This window comes from Budorcas taxicolor, chromosome 25 (assembly GCF_023091745.1).
Source record: "Budorcas taxicolor isolate Tak-1 chromosome 25, Takin1.1, whole genome shotgun sequence".
In the NCBI taxonomy this organism is placed as follows: Eukaryota; Metazoa; Chordata; class Mammalia; order Artiodactyla; family Bovidae; genus Budorcas; species Budorcas taxicolor.
In genome coordinates, this window is record NC_068934.1 from 13,021,943 (window position 1) to 13,038,874 (window position 16,932).

Here is a 16,932-nt window from a genome sequence, read left to right on the forward strand (position 1 = left end):
TCCAGATAATGATGCTAGTATGCAGTAAAACAAAACCACATTCCAAGGCTTCAAAAAGATCCTACAGTGACAAAAATTTTATGGAACACGGCCTCACTAACAAAAACTGCATGGCAACTTAATGAATAATTAGGCCCTTGCAAACTGTCAAGCCTCATGTGCAGCTTTAGCCCACACTCCTGTTTTAGACTCAAGTTGTTCCAAGCCACATACATTCCTCAAAGACACAAGGCGTTATCTTTCAACTCTTTCTCCTTCAAGTGTCAGCATAAATATTGCTTTCACTAAGAAAAAAATTTTCCCAGACTTCTATATAAATTCTGACACCCTGCAGTTTCCTTCATAACTCTTATCACCATCTGTATTAACATTTTTCCCCCACAACTTTCAAAAAGAAATACTCGGGCACTCTTTCTTCTATGTCTTTCACTGCACTTCATATAGGACTCCTTTGGTGGCTCAGACGGTGAAGAATCTGCCCACAATGCAGGAGACCCAGGTTCGATCCCTGGAAGATCCTGTATATAACATGTACTGATAACGTAAGTATAATCAATAAAAGTCACATTGACACATTTATCTCTCCACAAGACCATAAGGTTGTTGAGAGCAAGGACTAAGTTTTTTCATCTTAGTAACTCTAATGCTAACCACAGCACTTGGAACATGGTTAAGCGGAATGAAAAACAATCAAATGAACAAACGAATGAACTAAGTATCCTTGAGGACCTCTGAAATGAGCTCAAAGTGAGGAATAATGGGTGTTACATTTAATTCAAATACAAATATTAAACTCTGTTTCAAAATCCATGCACCTCCTTTTGATTATTCCTTTCCATCACACAGCATTTCTCAACAGGTACCAGCATTTGAGTGGGACAATTCTTCATTGTATACCACTGTTCTGAGCACTGTAGAATGTCTGGCATTCTTGGACTGACCTCATGAAACATCAGTGATGGTCTCCGTCATTGTGACAACACCCCTCTGCACACATTTCCAAATTCACCACCCCACAAAGAAAGGGGACGATACTATCTCCCAACTGAAAATTACTGCTTTAGAGAGAAGAGCTGATACGTTGTCAAACATCACTTTAGTTTGAAAATTATAATGCCATCAGCATTTGACTGAGTCCTATAATTTCAGAAATCTTCAGAGATAGAATTCTGAGTATAGCAGAATAAATGCAAAATTTTAAAAACAAAGACAGAAGCAAAATAGATAGAGATACCTCTTAGCCACATCACTGGGTTTCTCCCTTGCTTTGTTGGTAATGTTATTGTCTGCTCCCATTTTAATCAGCCATTGCAAACACTCTATATGGCCTTGCCCAGCAGCTGTAAAAAACAAACAAAACAAAATGCACACACACAGAGAAAAGTTACTGTTATCAGTAAACAATTCCCTAAAATTTTGGACAGTACCACTAGAGAATACTTCTGTAAATACTAATCCTTACAATATCAACAAAAGTAGGTAGGCCAGATGTTCTCTTCTCTATTTCACTTATTCATTAGACACATATTTAATCAAATGTTTGCTCTGCTCAGCCCTTATGTAGGAACTTTACATACAGATACAAAAAAGCTGAAGCTCACAGAGGATATTTATTTAACATCACACAGCCAGTAAGTAATGGATTTGCAACTATAATCTATACTTTGTGCTAACCCTTATCCAGCGCTCATTGACTGTACTCACAGCTCCTGACCAATCCTGTATCAGGCCAAAATGTGAGTATAATCTGTGTGAATGTGAAAGACTGAAAAATCTTTTGTCATCTTGTATAGATAGTTTATGCCTCTGACCTTCACAACTCAGAATTTACAGGCTCCTCGATGATTACCTAAACTGTTCGTTAGTTTTCCTTAAAACACATACACTCAATATTAATTTTCACCTCCACAACTCAGCTTATATGTTTTCACACCTGGTACCCATCACCCAATTATATGCTCATCTAACTTCTCCCTTCCTCCCCAATCCATCTCAAGAGTCAGGGAAACTGTGGGGCGGTGGGGGGTGGCGAGTTCAATAATCTAAAAAGATTTGAGTTTAGATTCACTAAACAACAGACTGGAGGACAGGACAGAACTTAGAAAGTGGCTGGCATACAGAACTAATAAACGTCTACAGAGTTGATGAATAAATGATGAAGAAAATGAATGAAATCTCAGCTCTGCTCTTACTAGTTGTGCAACCTCAGTCAAGAAACCTGATGGCGGTGGTATAAACTGGAAATTTGGAATTAACAGATAGATTTATAGTATATAAAACAAATAAATAACAAGGACCTACTGTATGGCATATCTTGTAATAATCTACAAAGAAAAAAATCTGAAAAAGAATATATACATATATGTAAATATAACTTAATTATTTTGTTATATATCTGAAACATTGTAAATCAACTAAACTTCAATTTTTTTAATGAACATTAAAAAAAAATCTGATCCCTCTGGACCTCAATTTCCTTGCTGTCATATTTATAATAATAATACACTACTACTTCATAAAACTACAATAAGGATTAAATATGATGACAGTTTTACACCTTGTTTAGTGTTTACTAACATATTACATCTATATTCCCATGACACTTCTGTAATTTAACCCGAAGAAACTTCTGTTCCTTAACATCTACTCCTGAATTCCTATTGAATGTATTTTGACAGCCCAATACTTTTTGCCACTGATTACATCCTGACTTATACAAATCTCTAGGTGTTCACTGTATAAGCAGGTAGCTCCTTAGCAATACAGTCTAAATCTCATACTATCTTCACGGTGCAGGCATGTGGTTGGTGCTGAATACATACGTGTGTGCTCAGTTGCTCAGCTGTGTCTGACTCTTTGTGACCCTATATGGGACTCCATAAATGTTTATCTTTTAAGTGAATGAATGGATGAAGATGACCACTTTGGAGAACTCTTCCTTGTTGTCTTAACTTTCCAACTGTTTTAACCCTTTAGGTCAATGATGTGTAATTCTGCATATATATTTGAATAATGTGCTGTGTGTTCATTCACTTAGTCATGTCTGACTCTTTGTGATCCCATGGACTATAGCCCACCAGGCTCCTCTGTCCATGGGATTCTCCAGGCAAGAATACTAGAGTGGGTTGCCATTTCCTTCTGCAGGGGATCTTCCCAACCCAGGGATCGAGCTAGCGTCTCCAGCATCTCCTGCAATGGCAGGTGGATTCTTTTACTACTGAGGCACCTGGGAAGCCCTGCTGAATATATACATGCCTCTGTAAAATGAGTCAAAGAAGAGGAATTTTTGGTATGACTCTGATGCTTTAAAAGTCAGTCTGCCTCCAATATTGGCAACGGTGAGGAAAGGACACAAAGCCAGACCCAGTGACATGGCAATGCCCCCACTACAGCACTGCAGCCAGCTTACAGAGGCCTGCAAGGCTCTCGTCCTCCCCGTCTCCGCTTGACTCATCACCAAAACTCAGTGCTGGCTCTTCAAGAGACTGGGATTTCTCTCAGCAAATCTAAAACCAGCTAACACAGAATACTGCAGGGGACTTCCCTGATGGTCCAGTGGCTAAGGCTCCACACTCCCAATGCAGAGGGCCTAGGGTTCAATCCCTGATGAGGGAACCAGGTCCCACATGCTGCAACCAAGGATTTCTCATGCTATAACTAAAGATCCCACACGTGGCAACTAAGACCTGGCACAGCCAAAAAAATAAATATATATATATATTTAAAAAAGAGAACACTATGGGATTTCCCAGACCTCAAGATGCCCATCTTTGCTACAATGCTACAGCAATGACACCCCACATAAACATTAGCAACAGAAACCAGTTTTATATATATAGGATATGATATGGAACTTTGCTCCAGGGTACCACATTTTAAAAAATATTCTATGAACATTTTGAATCTCCTCCCCATTCACAAAAGTCATGGTAAAGTGTTTTACACCTAAACATTCAGCAGAGATAGGTGGAATGAAATTCTCCAAGCCTAGGGTAGAACGTTTACCGAAGTGAGGACTTTTCTATGTGAGGAGAAACCCCTTTTCATGTTCCTCTTCCTTCTGCTCCACTGACCCTCTCTCTCTGATAAAACACGGTGCTTAAATTCTATACTTGAGACACAATATGACTTACATGAACTTTAATGATTAAGCTAACAACAGAGCCAAGAGAAACACAATCTGCAACTGGGACTCCCAGAAGTAATGTACAAAATAAAGTCCAATTTAAACAAAAGACTATATTAATAAGCCTACTTTTTACACTAAGATCTTTAAAAGAATTATATGCCATTGATTATGAAGAAACTTATGACATATCACAAATGAAATAGAATGGAAATTCACATGCAGTAGGTTAAAGATTTGGTTTTTTATTTTATAAATGAAAGTAAGATTGTCAAGAATAAATCCTACAGTATATATTCCCACCACTGAGTTGACAATTCTGGCAAGAATACACAGAAGAACTGTACAAAAAAGATCTTTACCACTCAGATAACCACGATGGTATGATCACTCACCTAGAGCCAGACATCCTGGAATGTGAAGTCAAGTGGGCCTTAGAAAGCATCACTACGAATAAAGCTAGTGGAGGTGATGGCATTCCAGTGGAGCTATTTCAAATCCTGAAAGATGATGCTGTGAAAGTGCTGCACTCAATATGCCAGCCAATTTGGAAAACTCAGCAGTGGCCACAGGACTGGAAAAGGTCAGTTTTCATTCCAATCCCAAAGAAAGGCAATGCCAAAGAATGCTCAAACTACCGCACAATTGCACTCATCTCACATGCTAGTAAAGTAATGCTCAAAATTCTCCAAGCCAGGCTTCAGCAATATGTAAACCATGAACTTCCTGATGTTCAAGCTGGTTTTAGAAAAGGAACCAGAGATCAAACTGCCAACATCAGCTGGATCATCAAAAAAGCAAGAGAGTTCCAGAAAACGTCTATTTCTGCTTTATTGACTATGCCAAAGCCTTTGACTGTGTGGATCACAATAAACTGTGGAAAATTCTGAAAGAGATGGGAATACCAGACCACATGACCTGCCTCCTGCAAAACCTATATGCAGGCCAGGAAGCAACAGTTAGAACTGGACATGGAACAACAGACTGGTTCCAAATAGAAAAGGAGTACATCAAGGCTGTATATTGTCACCCTGCTTATTTAACTTCTATGCAGAGTACATCATGAGAAACGCTGGGCTGGAAGATGCACAAGCTGGAATCAAGATTGCTGGGAGAAATATCAATAACCTCAGATATGCAGATGACACCACCCTTATGGCAGAAAGTGAAGAGGAACTAAAAAGCCTCTTGATGACAGTGTAAGAGGAGAGTGAAAAAGTTGGCTTAAAGCTCAACATTCAGAAAACGAAGATCATGGCATCTGGTCCCATCACTTCATGGGAAAATAGATGGGGAAACAGTGGAAACAGTGTCAGACTTTATTTTTCTGGGCTCCAGAATCACTGCAGATGGTGACTGCAGCCATGAAATTAAAAGACACTTACTCCTTGGAAGAAAACTTATGACCAATCTAGACAGAATATTCAAAAGCAGAGACATTACTTTGCCAACAAAGGTCCGTCTAGTCAAGGCTATGGTTTTTCCAGTGGTCATGTATGGATGTGAGAGTTGTACTGTGAAGAAAGCTGAGCACCGAAGAATTGATGCTTTTGAACTGTGGTGTTGGAAAAGACTCTTGAGAGTCCCTTGGACTGCAAGGAGATCCAACCAGTCCATTCTGAAGGAGATCAGCCCTGGGTGTTCTTTGGAAGGAATGATGCTGAAGCTGAAACTCCAGTACTTTGGCCATCTCATGTGAAGAGTTTACTCACTGGAAAAGACTCTGATGCTGGGAGGGATTGGGGGCAGGAGGAGAAGGGGATGACAGAGGATGAGATGGCTGGATGGAATCCCTGACTCAATGGATGTGAGTCTGAGTGAACTCCGGGAGTTGGTGATGGACAGGGAGGCCTGGTGTGCTGCGATTCATGGGGTCGCAAAGAGTTGGACACGACTGAGCGACTGAACTGAACTGATACCATATAAGGCAGACTGATACCTCTCAGCATATCAGGAAAAATTTTACATTTTCATGTGCTTCTAATGAATAATTATTGTAACAGGTAAGTAACTCAACAGAAATTGTGTCAAAACTGAAGCAGCAATCATAACTTACCTTTATGCATAAGAGTTGATCCATTATTATCACGTTCATTAATATTAATTACTCCATCTTCTATTAATTTCTTAAGCATTTCCAAATCACCCTTAAAGGCAGCCATATGACCTGGAAATGCTAACGCTATAAGTAAAAAAATTTAGTATTTCAGTAAACACAGGAATTCATTGTTTTTCCCTGCCTTAATCAGTCACACATTTCAGGTTTCAATATTATGAGAATGTTATATTAGAATTAGTTCAGTTGATACAATGAAAAGTAATAAGATTATTATTAATTATGTGCCTTTCCATGCCTTGGGATATCAAAGGACTATACTGTACCAGAACTATTCCTGTCATCTTCCCTGTTTCTCTCAGGCCACCACAAAAGACAAGGAGTAGGTCATTTTCAACCCTTTGCATAAAGATATACTTGGTCTTAAGTTCTACATTTGCACAGACCACTCCCTTTGTTTACAAGGAAGTGATGAAAACAAAAGAAACTGGAAGCAGATAGAGTATCTATGTGTGTGTATACATCTACAGGTGTGAATGCACCTGCCCTGGTGCCTAGCACATAGCAAGTACTTAATAAAATGTTTTTAATGATAACCATTACACACACTGGACCCTTCCTGAATGTCAAGGTTGGTAGTAAGCACTTATAAGGACTGCCTCATTTTGCCCTCTTAACAACCCTGCAATAGCTATTCTCAATTTTATATATGGAAAGAAAACAACCTAGAATACTCAAAGAGTATTTTTAAAAGCACAAAGTTGAAAATATAGTAGCTGATTACCAGTCTTACTATAAAGCTATAGTAATCAAAACTTATCAATCAGACAGAATGCACAAACAAAATATGGGCCATCCATACAATGGAATACTACTAAATAATAAAAAGTAATGAACTACTGAAATACATAATACAAATGAATCTCCAAAGAGTTCCATTAGAAAACCCAAACTAATCTATAGCGACAGAAAACAAATCAGTGGTTGTGTAGGCCAGGGTGAAAGAAGGGATGAGAGGGTATGAAAATATATTTGATGTAATGAAAGTGCTTTGCATCTTGATTGTGATGGTGGTTTCATGATATATAGTAAAACTCAAACTGCATACTTTAAATATAGTTTATTGTACATAAATCATATTTTAATAAAGTTGCTTTTTTTTAAAAAAGGACATCATTTGTGAAAATAGAAGTCACACTGTGAAAGAAAATATATCAGATAAAATTAATAAAAGATAGGTATCAGAACTATATAAAAGAACTCAAGTAATTTAGAAAAGGACAAATAACAATTCTACAGGCAATTCATAGAAAAGTAAACTAGAACAGCCAGTAACTTTATGAAACAATGTTCAAGCTTATTAGTAATCAAAAAAATGCAAATTAAAACACAAGTTAAACCTCTTCATACCCAACTAAGTGGCAAAAATTTTTAAGTCTGACAATACTGAATATTGTTTGCCTAAATTCTCACCAAACATTGCTGATCAGAGTGTAAATTACTACAACCACTTTGACGAAGAATGCAGCATTTATACCTATTTATACTGAAGATGGGCATATTCCACCAAAGAAAACCTAAAGTAGAATTTCCCAAGTGTTTACCAAGGCAGAGTTCTCAACTCTCAGTCTTCAGAGTAGACAGGCAGTACACCTCAGAAGTTTCATCCACTGGTACCAGTGTGCCACACAAGTATCATTTTCAGTATAGGCTATGTGTGAAAAAGCTAGTGAGGCACTTCTCTACAGAATATCTTGTACATGTACACAAGGACACTTTTAAGAGTATTTATCACCACATGGATTGTAACACTGAAAACTGTAAATAAACAGTCTAAATATCAAACTGGAGAATGGAATAATAATGTTTTTATTAAATGCCATACTACACAAAAGCTTAAAAGAATAAACTAGAATACATCTATCTGTCTAATAAGCCTCAAAAAATCATAACATTTGGCAAAGAAGTCAGAGAAAACATACTGTTTTATGCCATTTTTATAAAGTTTTAAAAGAAGTTTCAGGGACTTCCCTGGTGGTGAAGAATCCACCTGCCAATTCCGGGGACACGGGTTCATCCCTGGTCCAGGAAGGTCTCACATGCTGTGGAGCAAGCCCGTGCATCACAACTACTGAGGCTGTGCTCTAGAGCCTCTGAACCGCAACTACTGAGCCTGCATGCTGCAGCTACGCAAGCCCCTGCACCTAGAGCCCAGCGCCCTGCAACTAAAGAAGCCCTTGCACTGCAGTGAAGAGTGGCCCCAGCTCGTCACAATTAGAAACAGCCTGCGCACAGCAACAAAGATCCAGAGCAGCCAAAAATAAATCAATCTTAAAAAAAAAGTTTCAAAGACTACAATTTATCCACTAAAACCTCCTTCCTTTCATAGCAACAAGAGTTGTAGCAGAGCTGAGGGTTCTCAGCTGGTTACTGAATTCTCCAGGCTTCCCCCACAGCTGAGTGTGGCCATGTGACTGATTAACCTCTTGCCAACAGGATGTTAAAAAAAGTGATGACTGCAAATTAGACTTTGAAAATCCTAGCTTATACTTTGTTCTCTCCCCACCTCCTGCTGGATTAGCAACACTTAGAGAGAGAGCTGGTTAGGATGACAACAGGTCTCTGATTGACTACACAGAACAAGATTCACTCTCCAACTGAAGCTATCCCATAAAAAAATAAACTTCTATATCATTTAAGCTGTTGAATTTTAGGATTTCTCATTAGTTACAAGAGTTTAGTTCCCTACTCTAAAAATTCACAAAATGATACTGCATATGTTTGTGAGTACATATATACTAAATATAAAACCACAGAATGGAATTATAAATCTAAAATAATGGTTACCTCTGAGGATGGAGAAAAAGGGAATGAATGGTATTGAGAAAAACAGGAAACTTCAAGTATATCTAACCTAATATTTTATTCTTAAATCTAGTGGTACAAAGGATGTTCATTATGTTACATTAATCTCTATATATATCTGCTTAAAATATTTCATACAAAGAAGAGAATCTGGATGAACTGTGTGAACAATGATATGCAACATATTTTAATATAACATTTACCTTATAACTCCTTTCCTTTTCTTCTCTATTCTGCTTTTTAAATGCTAAAACACTTCAGATTTATTACTTACTTTCCTGATCTGTTGGATCATTTCCTTCATACTCAGCCCCCCGGATAAACTGTAAAATGTTCTGCTTGAAGAACCTCTGGGCCAGGTCCAATACATTTTCTCCATTATCATTGAAGGCTTTCAAACCTTGGGAGGCACTGCTCATTCTACTGAGTAGAAATTTAAAACAGTGAAGGTGGCCTTCCATGGCTGCTAAGTGAACTAGAGGTGAGAGGAAAAATACCAATTTAATTTTAGATTGACAATAAAATAACTTGAAAAAAGAAACAACACATTAATTCTAGTTCTCCTAGGGAAATGACTATCTTTACTCTAAATAACGGGGCTTCCCAGGTGGCGCAGTGATAAAGAATCCACCTACCACCTTCCCTGGGTTGGGAAGATCCCCCAAAGAAGGGCATGGCAACCCACTCCAGTATTCTTGCCTCAAAAATTTCATAGACAGAGGAGCCTGGTGGGCTACAGTCCATGGGGTTGCAAAGAGTCAGACACCTAAGCATGCACACACACACACTCTTATATAACAGAGATGTACTCTGGATGCAAGGATAACAGACCGTTTTTTCAGCATACATATCCTTAGCTAGCCTCCAAGTCAGGCCACAGCAGTAGGCTAAATGGTTGAACAGTTACACTAGTTATACTAGAAAAGCTAAATTAGGGTCACCAAAGCGCAGATCTCAAAAAATTTTCATGGAAAGTGAAATCGAAATTGTGCAGCTTATATGAAAAAAAACACTTTGTATACAATATCAGTCGTGTCCGACTCTGCGACCCCATGGACTGCAGCACACCAGGCCTCCCTGTCCATCACCAGCTCCCGTAGTTTACTCAAACTCATGTCCATTTGAGTCAGTGATGCCATCTAACCATCTCATCCTGTCATCCCCTTCTCCCTCTACCAGGGAAGCCCTCTATGTAATATAGGTGATAGGTGAGTTATCTCAATATTTTGGGAAAAAGTGGAAGAAATAAACCAAAATAGTCATTATGCAAACAGGGGTGATGTTATTTTTATCACTATGCATTTTGTCACTTTTCTATAAACATTATTTTTATTATAAACAAGAAAACTGGATGAAAACTGCAGTCTATTCTCCCCCATTCCTTCTCTTAAATTCTTGAAAATAATAGGAAAGACACTTCTTAAAGCCATAATGACAAGAAAAACAGACAAGAATACCATGAACAGACAAGAAATGCTAAGGGGGCAGGGGGTGCTTCCCTGCTGGCCCAGTGGTTAAGAACCTGCCTTGCAATGCAGGGGACATCAGTTTTGATCCCTGGTCTAGAAAGATCCCACATGCCTCCAGGCAACTAAGCCCACCCACCCTACAGCCCCTGCTCTACAACAGTAAGAAGCCCACGCACTGCAATGAAGACTCAGCGCCACGAAAATAAACTAAAACTAAATAAATTTTGAAAAATGTTTTTATGTTAGGGAATCCCTGAAAGAAAATATAATGAATTAGACTGGAGAGCCATACCCCCAAAATCTGCAAAAAATAGGGAGTGGTTCTGGAGTACTACAAGCTTAGAGGCAATAATTACAAAGAACAGGAGAGGCTTTACACCTCTTGAGAAGTGAACATTGGGAAACAGTCCAATTCATGTATAAATCTTGGCTCTGGACAAATAGGGCAGTGCCCAAGTGACCAGCAAAACTCAGGAGAATCCATTAAGTAACAATATCCGAAAGACACTTCGCTGGCACGTGCCACTATAAAATTTCTCAGCTGAACCTCCCATTAGAAAACTCCCCCTGAAAGTTCAGATTCCTCTAACTACTTACTCACTGTATACACTGAAATGTACTATGGGAATTTCTAACTTTACAGGTCAAAAACTGAACTCCTTACCCTTTTTTACATACATACACAACTCTCCCCATCTCAGTTACTAGAAATGCTCTCCTTTCTGTGAAGGTCAGGCCAAAACCCTGAGTCCTCTTTCTGTCACTCCCCACATCTAATCAATCAGCAAATATTATTGGCTCTATTTTTAAAAGATACACAAACCCCAATTATTTCTCATGATCTTTGCTGCCTCCACTATCTTTGCTGCCTTTACTCTGGCTAAGAAATTGTAGCCTAAATTACAGCATCAAGCTCCTAAATGCTCATGCCAATGAGCATCCTCATTACAATCTAGTATTATGAACATAATAGCCAAAAATGATGTTCTTAAACAGATCACCTGTATGTAAAAATCCTTCAATGGCTCCTGTCACCTCTCAACCTCATCATCTGTTACGAACCTCCTCACTTCTGTTTGAACTACATTGACTTGGTGTTACTTCTCACTGTTACACAAATACACCCAGGCATGACGCTGCCTCAAGACCTTTACACTTGCTGAAGTTCTTCCTAAAATGTTTCTCCTCCAGGATATCAAGACCTGTTCTCTCAACTCCAAGTCTTCACTCAACTGTCAACTCTTCATGAAGGCTTCTCTCACCAGCCTATTTTAACTTCATCCCTTGTAACAGTCTACTTCCCTTTGCAATTTAACCTAAACACATATCTTTATTTAATATATGTTTTGTTCATTCAGTTCAGTTCAGTCACTCAGTCGTGTCTGACTCTTTGGGACCCCATGAACCACAGCATGCCAGGCCTTCCTGTCCATCACCAACTCCCAGAGTCCACCCAAACCCATGTCCATTGAGTCGGTGATGCCATCCAACTATCTTATCCTCTGTCGTCCCCTTCTCCTCCTGCCCTCAATCTTTCCCAGCATCAGGGTCTTTTCAAATGAGTCAGCTCTTTGCATCAAGTGGCCAAAGTACTGGAGTTTCAGCTTTAGTGTCATTCCTTCCAATGAACACCCAGGGCTGATCTCCTTTAGGATGGACTGGTTGGATCTCCTTGCAGTCCAAGGGACTCTCAAGAGTCTTCTCCAACACCACAGTTCAAAAGCACCAATTCTTTGGCGCTCAGCCTTCTTCACAGTCCAACTCTCACATCCATACATGATTACTGGAAAAACCATAGCCTTGACTAGATGGACCTTTGTTGGCAAAGTAATGTCTCTGCTTTTTAATATGCTATCTAGGTTGGTCATAACTTTCCTTCCAAGGAGTAAGTGTCTTTTAATTTCATGCCTGCAATCACCATCTGCAGTGATTTTGGAGCCCAGAAAAATAAAGTCTGACACTGTTTCCACTGTTTCCCCATCTATTTGCCATGAAGTGATGGGACCAGATGCCATGATCTTCGTTTTCTGAATGCTGAGCTTTAAGCCAACTTTTTCACTCTCCTGTTTCACTGTCATCAAGAGGCTTTTTAGTTCTTCTTCACTTTCTGCCATAAGGGTAGTGTCCTCAGCATACCTGAGGTTGTTGGTATTTCTCCCAGCAATCTTGATTCCAGCTTGTGCTTCTTCTAGCCCAGCATTTCTCATGATGTACTCTGCATAGAAGTTAAATAAGCAGGGTGACAGCCTTGACATACTCCTTTTACTATTTGGAACCAGTCTGTTGTTCCATGTCCAGTTCTAACTGTTGCTTCCTGACCTGAATACAGGTTTCTCAAGAGGCAGGTCAGGTGGTCTGGTATTCCCATCTCTTTCAGAATTTTCCACAGTTTATTGTGATCCACACAGTCAAAGGCTTTGGCAAAGTCAATAAAGCAGAAATAGATGTTTTTCTGAACTCTCTTGCTTTTTCCATGATCCAGCAGATGTTGGCAATTTGATCTCTGGTTCCTCTGCCTTTTCTAAAACCACCTTGAACATCTGAAAGTTCACGGTTCACGTATTGCTGAAGCCTGGCTTGGAGAATTTTAAGCATCACTTTACTAGCATGTGAGATGAGTGCAATTGTGCAGTAGTTTGAGCATTCTTCAGAGAAGGTAATGGCAACCCACTCCAGTACTCTTGCCTGGAAAATCCCATGGACGGAGGAGCCTGGTAGGCTGCAGTCCATGGGGTTGCTAAGAGTTGGACACGACTGAGTGACTTCACTTTCACTTTTCACTTTCATGCATTGGAGAAGGCAATGGCAACCCACTCCAGCGCTCTTGCCTGGAGAATCCTAGGGATGGCAGAGCCTGGTGGGCTGCCGTCTATGGCTCACACAGAGTCGGACACGACAGAAGCGACTTAGTTTAGCAGTTGAACATTCTTTGGCATTGCCTTTCTTTATTCATTTTTATTATTATTATTAGGGTCTATCTCCCCCCTTACCACCACACAAAGGCAGAGACTTTTGTCTGTTTTATTTGCAGTGATATCCCTAGCACCTACGGACTGACACACAGATGCTTTAAAAATAAATTTTGAATTAATAATTTTTAAGAGAGAGATCTGAATATAAGCAGTATAGTCCTGAGGCCACATTCTTAACCTCTATGTTATACTATTAAAAATATACTATAAATGGTTATAAAATAACTATAGATCTTTTAGAATGTATAGTTTTAAAGAAATAAAAGGTGAATGTTTTTTCAATGAGCAGACAACAATAGACAAACAAAGTGATCAGGCAAATTCAATAAAGTACTAAATAAAAATGAAACCGCCTCTTACCTTGCATTACAGAAAGGTCGGTGATAGGTGGGCTGGGGATTGAAATGTAAAATGAAATAATAAAACTCCTAGAAGATAACATAAGAGTGTCCTTGGGAATTCCCTGATGATCCAGTGGTTAGGACTCTATGTTTTCACTGCAGAGTCCAGATTTAATCCCTCGTCAGGGAACTAAGATACCTCAAGCCACACGGTGTGGCCAAGGGAGGAAAACTTTTACACACACACGCACACATACACACAGAAAAGAGTGTCTTCAAGACCACATAGTAGGAAAAGACTTTTTAATAAGATTCAGAAAACACTAACCATAAAGGAAGAGCTTATTAAACATTAAAATTAAAACTTCTATTCATCAAAAGATATCTTATAAGAATGAAAAGGCAAGACATAGAAAAGATAGTTAAATGGGAAAGATAGTTGCAACACCTGTGACAAAGAGCTTGTATCTAGCATATATAAAGACCCCTACAATTCAATTACAAAAAGGATGGACAGTTTAATAAAATTAAAAAAAAAATGCAGAAGTTTCACACTGGTATTTCACAGAAGAAAATAACTAAATAGCCATTAAACATATGAAAAGATGTTCTACATCCCTAGTCATCAGGGAAAATACAAATTAAAACCACAAAGAGATATTACTATATACTCAAAAGAATGACTAAAACCAAATAAATAAATACATTTTTTTTAATGTTCACGTCAAATATATTTTACTACTTCAGTTTTGTTAGGAACTATTAGAATGATGACAGTTTAAACGTCTTAAACATGATTCAAACATTTGACAAGTTTATATTAATGAAAAGTCACAATGTCTGCTTTTGCAAATACCTGGAAGGTTTCCGTTGTAGTCCACGTCTTCTACACTACATCCCCATTTCACGAGAAGCTGCAAGCAGCCAAGCCGCCCATGAAAAGCTGCATAATGCACAGGTTTCCACTCTCTCTTATCAGTCACACTGGGATCCTACAGGTAACATTCACAAGGATTCAGTTTCTTTCCATTTTGCAGCAAAAACACTAAGTCTAGCAGCTTAATTCTACAAATGAGAACCAGAAGCTGTTATTAAAACTGCAAGGCAAACACTAAATATAACAAATATTTATTGCAACCACTGATTTGAACATATGAGCTAAAATAAAATACTAATGATATTTTTTAAAAGATTATAAAAGATTTTTTTAAAAGATTATAACTTGCCACATAGAAACTGTTTCTAAAGAGGTACTTAACTAGTCATTTTACAGGTCACAAGTTCCTGACCAACAAAATGAAAGATGGATTCAAATGATCAAATCATTTCTTGGGAACATAATCCAAGAGTTAATGAAAAATATTTAATTCTTATAAGTAGTTATTTTTTATAACCACTGGGTAATTTTAAAAATAAATATTACAATCAATGAAATTTTTGGAGATATAAATCACTTTTTAAATTAGTTCATGAACTAAGAGTTACAAAAGAAACAGGTAAACACATACCAATTCAGAAAGGTTACAATTGCTGGTTAAGATGTGTTTGGAAGCCTTAGAATCTTCCCTGGTAAACTTTGAACTCATATGAAGGACCGATGGCCTCTGAAATATTTTGTACCACTAAGCTGTTTTTTTCGTTGCTGAAGATTTAATTAAATTATTCCTCCCATGTTTAAAGATGGGAACGTTAAAGAGAGAGATCAAATTACGTCCAGAGTCTTATGAAGGATATAAAAAGTCAGAAAGAGATAACCAGACTACCAAATGTTAGTCCATCTATATGATTATACATTCTCACATATTAACAGGAACATCTCACCACGCCACTTCGGAGCATTATTTGTAAAGTGAAAGAATGTCCGTGTGTTGCAGCAAGGTGTAAAGGAGTGCATCCACGATCATCTTGAGCTGCCAGGTTGGCTCCATTGATTATAAGAGCCTGAAGGCAGAGAAATAAGAAGGAATGTATGTGAACACAGACGCTAAATCGTGCAGATGCAGATTTAAAGGCAAGCAATTTATTAATCTATAGCTAAGCTATTACACAACTTTTTTTCATGTGTGCTACACACAAAGTCTAAAGAATTCTCAGAAAGTCCTAAGAAAAAGCTTGAAATCCTTTTTAACATTACCTAAGAGACAGTGTTCTTGCCTGGAGAATCCCAGGGACGGCGGAGCCTGGTGGGCTGCTGTGTATGGGGTCGCACAGAGTCGGACACAAGTGAAGCAACTTAGCAGCAGCAGCAGGAAACACTCATAACCGATTTCACATTTTGATTTGAGTATGTACATATAACTCATAAAACAAACTTTTCATGAGCACAGATTAAGAACCACTAACTTAAATAATTTAATGCTAAGCTAATAAAACTGAAATTTAAACTTTCTCTATTCCAAAAGCAGAATCTTTTATTAACTTTTAATAGATTTTAATCTATTATTTAGATTTAATCTATTATTTTAATTAACTTTTAACAGGTTTTTAATATAATAAAAGGACTTCACTATTAAAGTGACCAGTTCTAAGCTCCAAATCAAACTTCTAACTGCATCTGAGGAGATTCCATATGAATTTACACTTGGCCCAGCTTCTATATATGGGTTATAGAATATACACAACATGTCCCTCTATATAATATACAGAGTAATTAGTTTAAAAATTATTAGCTAATATTTTTCAATTTTATCTCCCTCAGACCTTTTTCTTTTCTAACCAGCCTATATTTACCAGTATCTCAGCTAAAGTTTACTTAGTCATAATTCCTACCAAGAGTTTTAAGAAGAATAGTTTCCGTGATTTTGGCTGACTCTCGTTAACAAACTAGTCAATAATCATCACAAAACACATACCAAGGGCTTACTACATCACTACAAAGAATACGAAGATGTACTAACTTAGGGAATCAGGATATATGTAGAGACAAAGATCAACTAGAAAAGCAGTCCTTGGTAAGTAACAAATGCACAGCACAGTACCCAAAAGCATCACAAAAGCTCTAAGAATGAACAGATCACTTTGAGGAAGAAAAGGACAAACAAGGCAGAGAGAATGGCTTAAACTAGTGCTTAGAGGAAGGCAAGCATCAAGTAAACCTTCATTT

General features: G+C 38.1%; 1 protein-coding gene across 1 annotated transcript in view; it reads right to left on the reverse strand.

Annotated features, from left to right (window-relative positions):
• ANKRD42 (ankyrin repeat domain 42) overlaps positions 1 to 16,932 on the reverse strand; it is a 57,435-nt gene that overhangs the window by 21,804 nt on the left and 18,699 nt on the right. Inside the window, exons 5-9 of the mRNA XM_052662378.1 lie at positions 15,654 to 15,770; positions 14,686 to 14,821; positions 9,322 to 9,522; positions 6,183 to 6,308; positions 1,235 to 1,340 (exon numbers count right to left, since the gene is read on the reverse strand). Of these exons, the coding sequence (XP_052518338.1) occupies positions 1,235 to 1,340; positions 6,183 to 6,308; positions 9,322 to 9,522; positions 14,686 to 14,821; positions 15,654 to 15,770 (686 nt within the window). The remainder of the gene's footprint in view (positions 1 to 1,234; positions 1,341 to 6,182; positions 6,309 to 9,321; positions 9,523 to 14,685; positions 14,822 to 15,653; positions 15,771 to 16,932) is intronic.